At 46.1% G+C, this 15898-nt stretch overlaps 1 protein-coding gene across 1 annotated transcript in view; it reads left to right on the forward strand.

Moving 5' to 3' along the window:
* HDAC1 (histone deacetylase 1) overlaps positions 1-15286 on the forward strand; it is a gene marked incomplete at its 5' end in the record, with an annotated part of 30949 nt that extends 15663 nt beyond the window's left edge. The window contains 12 exons of the mRNA XM_084243571.1: positions 1325-1442; positions 7044-7118; positions 8906-9044; positions 9503-9644; positions 11320-11412; positions 12822-12930; positions 13012-13152; positions 13649-13757; positions 13852-13982; positions 14223-14375; positions 14875-14920; positions 15192-15286. Of these exons, the coding sequence (XP_084099697.1) occupies positions 1325-1442; positions 7044-7118; positions 8906-9044; positions 9503-9644; positions 11320-11412; positions 12822-12930; positions 13012-13152; positions 13649-13757; positions 13852-13982; positions 14223-14375; positions 14875-14920; positions 15192-15219 (1284 nt within the window). The 3' untranslated portion in view covers positions 15220-15286. The remainder of the gene's footprint in view (positions 1-1324; positions 1443-7043; positions 7119-8905; positions 9045-9502; positions 9645-11319; positions 11413-12821; positions 12931-13011; positions 13153-13648; positions 13758-13851; positions 13983-14222; positions 14376-14874; positions 14921-15191) is intronic.
* Between the last annotated feature and the right edge of the window lie 612 nt (positions 15287-15898).

Here is a 15898-nt window from a genome sequence, read left to right on the forward strand (position 1 = left end):
ATGTGGGTCGGATAGTGCTATGACTTAACCCCTTGTGCCACCAAGGAGGCCCTGTTTTGTGTTGTGTTTTGTTTTGTTTGATAAAATGGTATCTGTCTTCTTATATTCCTCATTGTATTGAATGTGGGTCAGATAAAACCTGGAACCAGACTTCAGTTCTTATTCTGTCTTACTGGCTCTGTAACCTTGTGAAAATTATTTAACCTCTCTTGGCAATAGCTTCCTTACTGCAAAATGAGAATAATAATAGAACTTTAGGGCATCTCTGGTGGCGCAAAGGGTTAAGCACCGCACTATAAAGCAATCCACAGCCTCTGAAGCATGAGTTCGATCCCCAGCTGGCCCGGGAGCAACCTACATGGTGCAGGAGACCTCTCTTGACTCTCCCGCTGCTCCCCTCAGCGGTGTATTTCAGTCCATCTGCCTGTTCTGTTCCCTACTCTGTTTCTCTGGTGAATCCTCTCACCCCCTTGCATCTCTGGCCTGTACCCCAGATCTTGTATGCATAAATAAATCTTTAAAAAAAATAATAGAACTTTAAAAAGCTGTTGTAAGGATCATGAGATCTGATACAAAATCTTGTAATAGTAATTGGCAGTGTAAGCATTCAGTGTTAGATATGTATTGAAAGTCTTTTATAAACTATAAAAGTGTTGGTGATTAGAAATGAAGATGGTCATCTCTGAAGAAGATCTACCTTTGAAGGATGAAAGGAAGAGATTTTTTTAAAAAGGGAAGAAGGAATCTGAATGAAAGGCTAACCAGGAAATTATCAAGGATAATTAGTGGGGAGGATGTGATCAATATAATGATTTATAGAGGATTTTCCATCTATTTCAGTTATCATTAGTCACCCCTTTTTCTTGAACTCTTGAAACCATTTCGCCCATAGTTACATGTTATTACAAAATTGTTGTAAAATTAAAAATGGGTAATAAATTGTGAAGCACTTCACAGTTTACATAGAGGTTAAACAATCCCGCCCAGTTTTCACAACTTATCTGAGGTAGATGCTGTTATCCTTATTCAATAAATGAGGAAGAAATTGAAGCTCAAAAGGTAGACTTGACTAGGAAGCAAAGTTTGAGTTGTATAATCTAGGTCTTCTGATGCCAAATCTCCTTTGATAATTTATTAGATTGTAAGTTTAGATTAGATAAATTAGGTTATAAGTTTCTTGAGGCCTGAACCTAAGCAGTGATTTATTTTTATCCTTTACAACACCTAGCTTGATGTTGGGCAGAAAATGAATGTTCAAACTAGACTGAGTGAAGATTGGCATTAAATCAAGAATAACATGCCCATTCTCCCCTCTGTCCTCCAGCGCCCTCACAAAGCCAACGCTGAGGAGATGACAAAGTACCACAGTGATGACTACATTAAATTCTTGCGTTCCATCCGCCCAGATAACATGTCTGAGTACAGCAAGCAGATGCAAAGATGTAAGTCCTTTCTGTTGCCTCGCTGCTCTCAGCCCCCAGTTGGAGTTCCCTTTCAGTCAGAGAGACCACCCTGCCTTCCCTTGTACCTCTCATTCAGCTGACATCTGATTTCTTTTGCTTCCCCAGGGTGCCAAAGTACTTCTTTTATCTTAAGTCTGGTATTTCACATGGTAATACAGAATAGACATTGAGCTTTGTCCAGTTAGGTTCATAACACTGTGCCAAGAAGACTATAAATATTGTAATGGAAAAAGCACTGACTTGGGAAGGGGAAAAAGATACAGGTTCTGGTTCTGACTCTTGACTGAACACCTAACTTCTTAGGCAAGATTCTAGGTGATGTAATCTTTGAATTGAGGTGATAGGACCCCTGTGACCTGGGACATGAAAATCAGAGAGGGTCCCAAATCAGAAGCCATGCTCAGTTTGTAAGAATTTTGGAGGGTATTTTAGCTATGCAGGAGTGGTATGTTTCAAATTTGGGAAGAAGCCATCATACCTGACTTCTCCCTGATTTTAGAAACTATCTCTAAGCAACTAAGATCTCATATAATAAAACAATGTAACAGGATTGTCCAGAAGAAATTTTGACTACCTGATGATTGGCTTACTTTGAAAAAATCAGGACAGCTGAAACCCTTGTTATTACAACTGGCCACAAATTAGTCTGATTCTAAAGGCAGAGAGTTATTTATTCATTATAATTGTGTAGTAGTAAAAATTGTAGAACCACAGAGATCTTCTTTGAAACATTAAACTTAGTTGCCACCCTCAACTCTAGGAGCTGCTGGCCCACTAAGTGAGATATTTGCTCTCTGAATTGGCAGGGTCTTAGTCCCTTCTGAGGTGAGACAAATTCACTTCTTTGCTCTAGATGACTTTAGGGGTTTCCATAACCTTTCTAGCTCAATGATCAAGTTCTTCTTTCAGCAGAGGGGACTCTCAGAGGAACAGCTTGGTATTGAAGCAAGAAGCAAGAAAATGGACTTTGATGTCTTGTTTTGAATCCTTTAGCTCTGCCACTTAGCTATGTGTTCTTGAATAATTCTCTTAGCCTCTCTGAGTTTTGCTTTTTCCTTCTGTAAAAGGAAGGTAATAGTGTCTATTTCATGGTGGAGATTGGAGGCATAGTGAGATAATGTATTCAAAGCACAAACTGTCAGTGAATAGTAGCTTTTCTGTTATAACTTATCATTTCTATTATTTTCAAATCTGTCAAGGCAGACAAAATATTAGGCCCTTGTGGTACACGGGTTTGGCGTTGGCTCTCAGTTTGCTCAGTTTTCCTGAAGCAAGCATTCTAAAGTTGTGCATTTATGAGGTCTGGGTTTTTCTCTCATTGGAGATGGGGTAGGAAGGATGAGGCTGTCCAAGGACTTCCAGGCAATTTATGACTTGATTCATGGTCTAGTGTGAATATAAGAACTGAGCTCTTTTTAAAAATTTACCAACACTTAGGAAGTAATACCTATAATAAGACCAAGTAAATCAGATTTCCTTGCTGTTGGCTAGAAATAAATAAATTATTGCTATGGTCAATTTGAGATTTTGAGAATTTTTTTTTTTTAAAGATTTATTTATTTATTTATACAAGCACTGGGTAGAGTCAGAAGCACAGGAGGGTGAGAGAATTCACCAGAGCCAGAGCAGGGAGCAGAGCAGGCAGAAGGACCTAAGTACACTGCTGAGGGGAGCAGCGGGCCGCAAGAGAGGTCTGCACGCCATGTGGGACCCTCCTCCAGTGGCCGGGGAGCAGCCGGGGATCGAACCGGCGCTGCAGAGGCTGCGGGCAGCTTTGCAACCCAGCGCTCAACCGCTGCGCCACCGGGGAGGCCCTTGAGAATTTTTTTTAAAGATTTTTAATTTATTTATGCATATAAAAACTGGGGGGTAGGCCAGAGGTGCAGGGGGTGAGAAGATTCACCAGAGACAGAGTGGAGAGCAGAACAGGCCGATTGACTGAAATATACTGCTGAAGGGACCAACAGGCGAGACAGGAGAGGTCTGCTGCGCAGTGTGGGTTAGCTCCCTGGCCAGGGGATCGAACTCATGCTGCAGTGGCAGCAGCTTGATAATGCTGAGACTTTAACCTCTGCGCCACCAAGGAGACCCGAGATTTTGAGACTTTTGATCAGAAGCTCTGAACTAATGTTTAATGAAAATGAGAATATGCATATATGCTGGGTTTTTTTTTTTTTTTTTTTTTTAAGATTCATTTATTTATACAAGAACCGGGTTACAGGCCAGATGCGTGGGAGGGTGAGAGGATACACAGAGCCGGGAACAGAACAGGCAGACCGACAAAACACACTGCTGAGGGGAGCAGCAGGCGAGACAGGAGAGGTCTGCCGCACCATGTGGGACCCTCGCCAGCCGGCCGGGACCAAACCAGTGCTGCAGAGGCCGTGGACAGCCTCATAGTGCGGCGCTCAACCGCCTGCGCCACCAGGGGAGGCCCCATATGTGCTGTTTTTTTTGGCAAGATAATCCATCGTGGTGAAAACATGATAGAAGGGATCTGTGGTGGCAAAATATAGAGATTTTCTCATCCATTTTACAGGTGTATAAACTGAGGCCTGAGGATATGAAATGACTTTTCAGGTCACACAGCAAGATAGTGGTAGAATGGAGACTAGAATTCCAGTCTCCTGATTTTGAAGTACTTTTTTAAATATGTTGCATGGGCCTCCCCAGTGGCAGCGCGTTGAGCGCCACGCTGTAAAGCTGTCCGCAGCCTCTGCAATGAGGGTTTGATCCCGGCCTGCCGGCAAGTATCCCACATGGTGTGGCAGACCTCTCCTGCCTCTCCTGCTGCTCCCTTCAGCAGTGTATTTCTGTCGTCTGCCTGTTCTGCTCCCTGCTCTGCCTCTGGTGAATCCTTTCACCTTCCCGTGCCTCTGGCCTGTACCCCAGCTTTTGTATAAAAATAAATAAATCTTTAAAAAAAACGGGCCTCCCCGGTGGAGCAGCGGTTGAGCGCTGGGTTGCGAAGCTGCCCGCAGCCTCTGCGGCACTGGTTCAATCCCCGGCTGCTCCCCAGCCACCGGAGGAGGGTCCCACATGGCGCGCAGACCTCTCCTGCCTCCCGCTGCTCCCCTTAGCAGTGTACTTCGGTCCTTCTGCCTGCTCTGCTCCCCACTCTGGCTCTGGTGAATTCTCTCACCCTCCAGCGCTTCTGACTATACCCAATGCTTGTATAAATAAATAAATAAATCTTTAAAAAAAATGTTTATAAATAAATAAACAAATAAATAAAGATGTTGCATATAAAATATTTCAGAGACACAAAAACAGTATGAAGATAATATAATGAACATCCATGTACCCATTATCAAGCCTAAGAAAGAAAACATTACCAGTATAAATGAAGCCTCCTGAACACCTCTTTGCTTGATCTCATGCCCTCTCCTAGTTCTCCCAGTTACCGCCACTGCCAAGGTATAAGTGTTCAGTCCCATACATCTCTTCCTGCAATGTGCTTTTTACTGCCTTCCCCATCTTCCTCTCTTCCCCCATCTCTCACTCAGTGTTGTCCCCCTTCGTCTAAAGCTGGCTGAAGAATGAGAAATGCTTATTGTGGAAAGAAGGCAAACCCATAGAAGCGTCCTCCCTGATCTCACAGATAAACCAAGCAAGGCTCTGCTCTCCCATGTCCCTCTATCTCTAGGCACACAGCTTGTTGAGCTGGGAATCAATGTGCTGACCATTTGAACCACATGTTGTTCAGGGCCTTGAAGGAAAATATTTTTTTTCTTTTGTCTAAAATACGCTTTTCCTCCCAGGGAGGTTCCACAGTCCACATGGGAATATAAGCAAAACTGGAAATCCGGGCAAACCAAAGCCACTGAAGAAGGAAACAGCAAGAGGGGGAAGTCAATGTCAGTGGATAAATAGCCTGGCCCCAGTGACCAACGTTCATACTGACATTACGTGGAAGGGGGAAGAGAGTCCCTCGTTGCTCACCCCCTTATGCAGGCCCCATGTCCTTGGGCACTTATCTTGGTGGAGCACCAGGTCAGGGCACCCTCCTTTAAATGTGGGCAGTTCCAGAGCTAGTACTCCCGTGGTTATGGCAAACCTTGAGCTTCAGCTCTGTCGCCGAGGTTACCATAATGCAAACTGGACTCTCTGGCTTCCCATCCTCAGGCTTCTCTTCCTGGCTCTATGTTGGGAACTCCTGTTGATAATAGTAGGTGTAGCGGGATGGCTGGGGCAAGAGAATAAGGATCTGGCCCTCCCTGCCCCTGCCTCTAACTTCCTGTGTATCATTGATGTCTCAGCAGTGTCCTTTCTGTGAGAGGAGACTTGGCCATCAGGTTCCTCTCTCACTCTGTGAGTCTACAACTTCAGGTGTGCTTCCCTTCCTGTCTTTTTTGTTTCGTTGGCATTATTATTTGCATGTGTTTCCTTATTACGTGTTAGTATGTACTTTTACCCCTTTAGACCTGAAGTAACTTTACTCCAGTTGTTACTTGTGGGTGTAGTAGAAGGAGCACTAGATTGTGGGAATCAAGACACCTGAACTCTGGTTCTGGTTCTGCCACCACCTGGTTACACCATCCTGGGCAATTCACTTAGCTTCTTTGTATCTCTTGCTCTGCACAGTGGTGTTGATAACTGTTTTGTCCTGCTCATGGAGTTGTCACAAGGATCAAACAAGACCGTGTGTATATATTTTCACGGCCTTATAGGACAGTCAGACCAGTACTTGATGACTGCCTCTGCTGTTTACTAGCAGTTTACCTTTCTGAGAATCAGATCAAATTCTACCTCAGAAGATGTGTGAAGAAAAAATAACATTAGGTGTTTAAAGCATTTAGCACAGTATCTGGTGCATTGTTAAGCATTCAGTGAATGACATAGGTCTCTGATCTTCACTTTCTTGTTGGTCAGCTGAAGTGAGAGGTCCAGCAACAAACCTTACAAAATTTAGCTAGAATAAAAGGCTAAGTAAAATTTTCTGTCCATAAGGAACAAAGCAGCATTTTCCAAGTACTTGTTTATTAATAATTCTTTCTCCATATAAAATTTCTATGAATCTTTTTTTTTTAATATTTTTTTTTTTAATAGAGGCATGTTTTTATTTTATTTTTGTTTGTTCGTTCGTTTTGTTTATACATGCACTGGGTACAGTCAGAAGCGCGGGAGGGTGAGAGAATTCACCAGAGCCAGAGCGGGGAGCAGAGCAGGCAGAAGGACCGAAGTACACTGCTGAGGGGAGCAGCAGGCGGCAGGAGAGGTCTGCGCGCCATGTGGGACCTTCCTCCGGTGGCCGGGGAGCAGCTGGGGATCGAACCGGCGCCGCAGAGGCCGCGGGCAGCTTCGCAACCCAGCGCTCAACCGCTGCGCCACCGGGGAAGCCCCTCTATTAATCTTAACAGTCTAGTGAGGTAGATAACATTATCACTTATTATAGATCTTGAGCCAAAGCTCAGAGAAGTTAAATGACTTGACCCAATCACACAGCAAGTAAGTAGTAGACCCTGGACTAGAACCAAGCCTTCTGAATCCAAATTCTGTGCTTTTTCCATCAGTTCATAAATATGTGAGCAAAAATTAAAGGAAATTGTGAAAATTAATCTTTTGCTTATGTCTTTCAAGTCAACGTTGGTGAGGACTGTCCAGTATTTGATGGCCTGTTTGAGTTCTGTCAGTTATCTACTGGTGGCTCTGTGGGTAAGGAATATACTTCCCCTCCTCAAGGGTTGTGTGGGCTATGCTGGTGAGGTCTGCTTTTTAGGTTGCTATTCCACCTAGCTCCTGACCTGTGACCAAGTAAAACAGTTCTGTGACTGGATGTTTTAAAATGTCCTTTTGGTTCAGTCTTAGCCCAGGTTTAATCTCGGGCATGCTACTGACAGGTGTCCTTGACTGTCCTCTCCTACAAAGAGATCTTATATATAGGAATTCCCTGCAGACCTCATGGGCTTGTTGAGATGCTGTACATAAAAGCAATTTGTGAACTGTAGAGTGCTATAAAAATGGGAGGTGTCATCACCTATGTCTTATAAAAAGAGCATGCTAATTGCCTTTAAAGGTTAGAAATACTGCACATATTTCCCACTTTCATTAGTAATTTCTGGATTACTTCTAGGATTACTCTAAACTTTTTCTTTTTAAGATTTTATTTATGGGGCCTCCCTGTGGCGCAGGCGGTTGAGCGCCGGACTGTGAAGCTGTTCATAGCCTATGCAGTGCGGGTTCGATCCCAGTCGGCCAGCGAGAATCCCACATTGCGAAGCAGACCTCTCCTGTTGTGCCCGCTGCTCCCCTCAGCGGTGTATTTCGTCAGTCTTCCAGTTCTGTTCCCCACTCTGTCTCTGGTGAATCCCCTCACCCTCCTGCACATCTGGCCTGTACCCGGGTTCTTGTATAAAAATAAATAAATCTTAAAAAAAAAAAAAGAAGATATCTTAAAAAAAAAAAAAAAAGTTTAGAATCACTTTTTAAAAAAAAAAAAAAAAGATTTTATTTATGTATTTATATTTTTTTAAAGGTTCATTTATTTATTTGTTTATTTATATTTATACAATTGCTGGGGTACAGGCCAGAGGCATAGGAGGGTGAGAGGATTCACCAGAGATAGAGCGGGGAACAGAACAGGCAGACAGACCAAAAGCACTGCTGAGGGGAGCAGCGGGCGAGACAGGAGAGGTCCACTGAGCCATGTGGAAATCTCCCTGGCCAGCCGGGAATTGAACCCGCACGACAGAGGCTGCGGACAGCTCCACAGCACTGCGCTCAACCCTCTATGCCACCGGGGAGGCCCAGTATTTATTTATTTTTAAAGATTTTTATTTATTTTTGTATAGATCAAGTGGGGTCTAAGCCAGAGGTGTGGGGGGAGAGGGGTGAGAGGATTCAGCAGAGACAGAGTGGGGAGCAGAACAGGCAGATCGACTGAAATACACTGCTGAGGGGAACAGCGGGTGAGACAGGAGAGGTCTGCGCCATGTGGGTAGCTCCTTGGCCTGGGATCCAACTTGTGCTGCAGTAGCTGCCAATAGCTTCATAGTGCTGTGACTTAACCCCTTGCGCCACCAGGGAGGCCCAGAAATATATTTACACATGCAATTCAGGGTGTTTACTCATTCTCTCTGGCTTTGAAGCCAAAGTTTCACAGAAAAGCAGTTACTTTACGGGTATTCTGATATTTTTCTTCTATTTCATTTAAATATAATTTTTGTATGTGTATATATATTAATCATGGCATACTAAACCAGTCTTAAAACCTAATAATAGGTTACCACCCACAATTTAGAAAACAGTTTTTTTTTAAGAGTAGCCAATATCCTGTGTATTCCCTGTTGGAACAGGGTGGAAGGCAGAGGACTGGCTTGTGAATTGTACGATACAGTTGTTGAATAAGCAGGTCCTGCCTTCTTAGTGGGTTCCCTAGACTTCTTGGGGGAAGGGGGAGTGTGGCTTGGTAACAGGTTTACGTTCTCTTTTCCCACGCCCAGCAAGTGCTGTGAAACTTAATAAGCAACAGACGGACATCGCCGTGAATTGGGCTGGGGGCCTGCACCATGCAAAGAAGTCTGAGGCATCTGGCTTCTGTTACGTCAATGATATCGTCTTGGCCATCCTGGAACTGCTAAAGTATGCCTACCTGGCCTTGTCTCTTGGAGGAGCACCTTAGGCCAGGTTCCCACTTCCCTCTCCCCTGGGCTTGCTTCCCTAGTTTGCTTTTCCTAGCAGTGTGCTGGCTAGGATGTGTTCGGTGAGTGTCTCTGGCCATCCTCTCCTTGACGGGGTCTTGGTTTGATCTGAGCCCACGGCAAGATCAGGGGCAGGTGCTGCTCAGATCCTGCCTCCAGAGTGTCCCTGTGTGGCTGGAGTTGACCCTGGCTGTAGAGTAGGAAGATCGGACTTGGTCGGCTTGGTCAGGCCTCTGGAGACACCCTGCCGCTCTTCCACCTTCCTTCAGCCAGTTTCCACGTCTCTGGTGCTTAGAGATACCTGAGGGAGGCAGCCAGCCCGGTAAGCTGGGACCTGGCGCCCTTGGCGCGTCCCATTCCCAAAGAACCCCCAGACCCCTGACCCCCTTCTGATCCTAGGTATCACCAGAGGGTGCTGTATATTGACATTGATATTCACCATGGTGATGGCGTGGAAGAGGCCTTCTATACCACAGACCGCGTTATGACTGTGTCCTTCCATAAATACGGAGAGTACTTCCCAGGAACTGGGGACCTACGGGTAAGAACTCCCTTCAGTGGCCAACCAGCTGCCCCTCTGCTGTCAGGTCTAACTTCCTATCTTATGTCACCAAAAACCACTTCCTGCCTCTTCTGCTATTCAGAACACCATAACCCAGCCTGCGACACCTGCCACAGTCTCCTTGGCTCCTTTATTCCCTTCCTCATTCCGGAGGAGGAGAATGAGGGTCAGGAGGGATGGAAGTCTTGACTTACTGCACTTGTCTCCTGGCCAAGCTGGTTGCATTACACTATTCACATGTCTCCCTATGGCTTGAGTTTTAGGTTAGAAATGTCAGAATCTCTCCCATGTGCTAGGAATTAGACCTTTATGGACCATCTCAAGGGTTCTTTTTTTTATATAGATTTATTTATTCATGTATACAAGAGCTGGGGCACAGGCCAGAGATGTGGGGGGTGAGAGGACCCACCACAGACAGTGGGGAGCAGAACAGGCAGACCGACTGAAACACGCTGCCAAGGGGAGCAGCGGGCGAGACAGGAGAGGTCTCCTTCACCATGTGGGTTGCTCCCTGGCCAGCCGGGGATCGAACTCATGCCAGGGATCGTGCTGCAGAGGCTGCAATTGCTTCATAGTGCGGTGTTTAACCCCTTGCGCCACCAGGGAGGCCCCATCTCAAGGGTTCTTAACACTTTTAGGTCACCTTTCTCTTTAACTTTTCTAATTGAAAAGTAGAGTCTGGCCTCTCCCTCCAGAAAAGTACATGAAAATTTGCATCTGATATCGAGTAGTTAATGGATATCTCTGTGCACTTCTGGATAACAATCCTTAAAGTGATTGAACCGTTCTCTCTGCTTCTGTGAGCATGAATACAGCGAAACTAGCCACTTTATCTTGCCTCTAGCCGTTGGGTGAAAAAGTGGTACTAATTCAGACCACAGCAAGTATGGAATAACTATGCATTTGCAAATTTTTTTTTAAATGTTATTTCTTTTTTTTTTTATAGAGGCATGTTTTTACTTATTTGTTTGTTTTGTTTATACATGCACTGGGTACAGTCGGAAGTGCGGGAGGGTGAGAGAATTCACCAGAGCCAGAGCGGGGAGCAGAACAGGCAGAAGGACTGAAGTACACTGCTGAGGGAAGCAGCGGGCGGCAGGAGAGGTCTGCGCGCCATGCGGGACCCTCCTCTGGTGGCCGGGGAGCAGCCGGGGATCGAACCGGCGAGGCCGTGGGCAGCTTCGCAACCCAGCGCTCAACCACTCCCAACCACTCCACCACCAGGGAGGCCCTGCATTTGCAAATTTGAAGAGCTTTTCTTCCCTTTTTGCTTCCCATTCACACCTCTCTAGAGAAGAGAATGGGGAGTAGAAAAATGAGCAGTAAAAGCTCTGTGGAAAGAAAAGTTGTTGGGGATGGGTGTTACATGACCTAGCCACCAGTCTGCTTTAACCTACCCAAAGGTAGAGCTCTTGTGCTGTGGGGTGTACTGTTCAATTTCTGGTCCCATAAAAAATTTTCAGAGAACAGGCTCTGGAGAAGCCAGTGAAGGGAATAGTACAAACCAAGGTACTGCTGTTATGTCCCTGTCTCAGCTCATGGGCCCAGCTTGTCTCTTAGAACCACTCCCTCTTTCCTTAGTTTTCCAGTGCCCATATTTAAACTTCCTTCTAACTTCATCTTTCATTTTCACTTTAACGTTCCTCTTGATTAGGATATTGGGGCTGGCAAAGGCAAGTATTATGCTGTTAACTACCCGCTCCGAGATGGGATTGATGATGAGTCATATGAGGCCATTTTCAAGCCGGTGAGTGTCTTATCTACCACATGGGCTACAAATGGAGTTAATCTAAGGGAGGGTGAGTTAAATAACAAAGTACCACCTGGGAATCTCTCCCTGCTGAAAGGCTGGTGGAGATGTTTCAGCTTTGGATTGTTTGTTGTGTAGCCAGTTAGAGAAACAAAATTCATCCAGATATTTGTTGATGCCTTGTGTGGGATACAGGAATATCTAAGACATGACCTATGACCTTTTAGACTTCAGAGACTGTGATGGGCATATACCCATAGTGTGTGAATGAACAGAGGGGTGAGAGACACTGTGCCTTATGTAGGGGGGTGAGGGGGGTAAGTCAAAAATAATGCCACAGAGATGGTTACATTTGAGCTGGACTTTGAAAAATGAGTTATCCATGTGTAGGACCTGGAGGGAAAGGGTGGCATTCAGGGAACAGTACCAGCAGAGATGCCAATGGGTAGCTGTGTGTAGGCCAATGTGACATGCAGGAGGGATGTTGAAGGATGTGGTAGGGAAAGTATTTTGGGGTCAGTATTTCAAAGGGAGGTTTGAATGCCATGCTGAATCGTTAAATCTTCAACTGTAAGCAGCAAGGAGTCATTGATAGAAGAGTTTAAGCCTGATATGGCCAGGTCATTCTGCAGATGCCAAGTGTCTGCTATGTGCCTGTACAGATGCTGACAGGACAAGATACCCAAAAATGAAGTGCTTTCTCTCAACACAAGGATCAAATCTCTAATCTACCAAATGAGTAGAATGAATAGAGAGATGCAGGTTTCATAAAGGAAGTGGCACTGGAGTTTGGGTGAAGGGAGGGAGATTTAGGGAGTTAAGGAAGGCCATTCTAGGTTGAACGTTATTAGAGCTTGAAGACTCTTGGACATCCTTTCCAATTAGCAAGTGAAGTGCAAAGTGGAGAAATGGTGTATCTACTGTAAGGACATGTTAGTGGGTATATATGAATAAATTGAATTTTTCCAATTTATTTATTTTTTATTTATGCATACAAGAACTGGGTGTAGGCCAGAGGTAGGTGAGAGGGTGAGAAGATTCACCAGAGACAGAGTGGGGAGCAGAACAGTTGGATCTACTGAGAGACAGGAGAGGCGTCTCCTGAGAGACATGTGGGTCAGCTCCCTGGCTGGGGATTGAACTCATGCTGTAGTGGCTGGCGGTAGCTGAGATTTTAACCCCTGCGCTAGCAGGGGGGCCCCTGAATGTTTAATTTTTATGGAAAAAGAACTACAGTGGGAAAATGAGAACCCCAGACTGATCCTCCCTTTTCTCCACCACCCAGCATGAGGGAGATGGAAAAGTAGGACTGGGTGATAAAAAGAAAGTATCTCACTGTCCTTTCCAGCCCTGAACCATGAATAGCTTTTCTTGAGGCTAGTGGTGACCAGGATATGTCCTTCTAGGTCATGTCCAAAGTAATGGAGATGTTCCAGCCTAGTGCGGTCGTCTTACAGTGTGGCTCTGACTCCCTCTCTGGGGATCGGTTAGGTTGCTTCAATCTGACCATTAAAGGTGAGACCAGGTAGCAAAGGGATGGGTGGGAAGAGTCCTGCTGGGTGCTCCTGTAACTTAGCACCCTTTCTTCCACCAAAGGGCATGCCAAGTGTGTGGAATTTGTGAAGAGCTTCAACTTGCCTATGCTGATGCTGGGAGGAGGTGGCTACACCATCCGTAATGTCGCCCGGTGCTGGACATACGAAACAGCCGTGGCCCTGGACACAGAGATCCCTAATGGTAACAGTCCAGGACCAGGTTGGGCTGTACAGAGCTCACAACCCCTTTCCCATGACAGACGGTGGCCATCAGTTTTCTTGAGCTCTTTTTGACTCTGTCCCTTCTTCCTGCTGCTCTGGTCTGAACAAAATTATCAGTGGTTATTTATAGCTTTGGAAGTTTTCATTCAAAAGGGTAACTGGGAGAGTGAGTGAAGGAAGTGTCCCAACCAATGAACATTGTCTAAATTTTTCTAAACCAGGGACTTGGGCCTCCTCACAGTGAGAAACACACACATACACACACACACACACACACACACACACACTGCAGACTAGTGTGAACATTGCAGAATAGCTTTAAAAAGATTGAAATCCTATAGGCCCCCTAGTCTCACCCTATCTGGGAGATTTTCTTCTGTTTGATGAAAGAACAGGTGCAGATAAACCTATAGTGTTTTTCTCTGTGACCCATGATGGCCTGGTCTCTTGACTCTTTTGTCCCCTGCCCCAATTAGAGCTTCCATACAACGACTACTTTGAATACTTTGGACCAGATTTCAAACTTCACATCAGTCCTTCCAATATGACTAACCAGAACACTAATGAGTACCTGGAGAAGATCAAGTGAGTACCACCCTTGGCACCCCTTGGTTGAGCTCTTCAGACCCTGGTGCATCCCTAACTAGAGCCCAGTCACTCTCTCTACCATTGACCATAGGCAGCGACTGTTTGAGAACCTGAGAATGCTGCCCCATGCTCCCGGGGTCCAAATGCAGGCGATTCCTGAGGACGCCATCCCAGAGGAGAGCGGAGATGAGGATGAAGAAGACCCTGACAAGCGCATCTCAAGTAAGACTCCGGATCGGGCTTGTACTACCCACTCTGACTTCCCCCAAATGTTCCTGGTTCCACCTTCCCAAACTACCCACCCATTGTGAAACCCAAGTTCTCGTGCCTGTAGCACAATTTAAAGAGTCTGAGCTCCAACCCCCACTGCCTCAGTGTCTCTTGGAGAACATGCAGGGAAGCACTGGGCACAGAACCTGAGAGGAAGAACCTTCTCTCACCTGTATTTCCATTGCTTCCCAGTCTGTTCCTCTGACAAACGAATTGCCTGTGAGGAAGAGTTCTCAGATTCTGATGAGGAGGGAGAGGGAGGCCGCAAGAACTCTTCCAACTTCAAAAAAGCCAAGAGAGTCAAAACAGAAGATGAAAAAGAAAAAGACCCAGAAGAGAAGAAAGGTGGGTTTGGGTTGTGCCAGGACATGGGTCACAAGCCTTGGGCCCTGGAGGAGCATGAGTCTATGCAGGGTGCAGGGAGGAGGTTGCTGATTCAGGCCCTGCCAGCTCCGAGGAACTTTCAGTGCCTCCCAAAAGTAGCTCCATTCGTCATCTCCACTGAGGCCTGCCTGGTACCAGAGCCCAGGACATGCCTGGGCTCCCCGTGGTCAGGAGCCTTGGCTCTCCCATACCACCCAAGCACTTTTCCCAACACTTCACCCCAGTTTCCCAGGGGGCTGCCTCCGCCCACCTGCCTCAGGCTCTAGCAGGCTGGAAAACCGGTCTAACCTGTTTGTTTTCAGCAGGGCTCACTGGGAGGACATGGGATGGGCTTTCTCTCTTTTGTACGTCCACTGGGCTCTAGTGTAAGGGAAGGGGTTTTCAGGGTAAGTGGAGATCCCATGGGTCTTCCACACGGCTGCCCTCTTGATTCCTGAGTTCCTGCATTCTTATCTTCTAGAAGTCACAGAAGAGGAGAAGACTGAGGAGAAGCAAGAAGCCAAAGGGTGAGGAAGCAGTCTGTCAGCTATCTCTCTGGCATTGAACTACCAGCCCCTTTGTCCCACCAGGCTGAGAGGGAAGGCACAGGGACAGCTGGTCCTGTTTACAAAGGCTTCTTTCAGGCATCAGTCTGTCTCCCCAGTTCTAGGCAGAGCTAGGAAGCCCCAACCTTCAGAGTCACCTGGGCGTGGGTCCTGTGGAAGTCATTGTACCCACTCTCTTGCTTCAGGGCTGCTAGGGCGGGTTATCTTATGCCAGTCTCTGCTCTCTCCACAGGGTCAAGGAGGAGGTCAAGTTGGCCTGAGCAGACCTCTCCAGTTCTGGCATCTTGCCAGCTCCCCCACCCCCCACCTTTCTCCCCAAGCCCCTCAGATTTTATATTTTCTATCTCTCTGCATATTTATGTAAAAATATATTAAATATAAATATTCCCAGGGACTAGAACCAGAACCCTGAACCCAGGCACACATGCTGGGTCTCCTAGCAGCTGCCTTGCTTCCCCAATTCTTAATCTTAAACCTTAAAGGGTGCATCTGGGTGAGAGGGATACTCTTAAAGCAGCCATAGCACAAAATCCTGAAAGCCTAAGTGCCTGCTTAGAATCTATGAAGAGGCACCCTAACTGAACGTTCTAGAAGGGATGGCTGGATCTTCAGGGGCCCCCTGTTCTTTGTAGGCTCCTTAAGGCAACAGCAGCCACTATTAGGTTAGTTTTATTCTGACACCTTTCTACTTGCCCCAGGTGAGCCAAGAAACTCAAGCTACCTGCCCTCTGTCCTCCCTCAGTTCTGCTCAGTTCTGTTTCTTTTTTGAGATTTTTTGCATTTTTATGAGAACCTTTGTAATAAAATGGTACATTTCTATGCCCTCCTGAGCTTGTCTCCTGGCAGTATTCTCTGGGTTGACTTCAGCTTCACTTCCTTGACCTTCTGGGGTCTCTCAGGATCTGGGCAATCCCCTCAACAGCAAAAGAAACCCACACA

This window comes from Talpa europaea (assembly GCF_964194135.1).
Source record: "Talpa europaea genome assembly, chromosome: 9".
In the NCBI taxonomy this organism is placed as follows: Eukaryota; Metazoa; Chordata; class Mammalia; order Eulipotyphla; family Talpidae; genus Talpa; species Talpa europaea.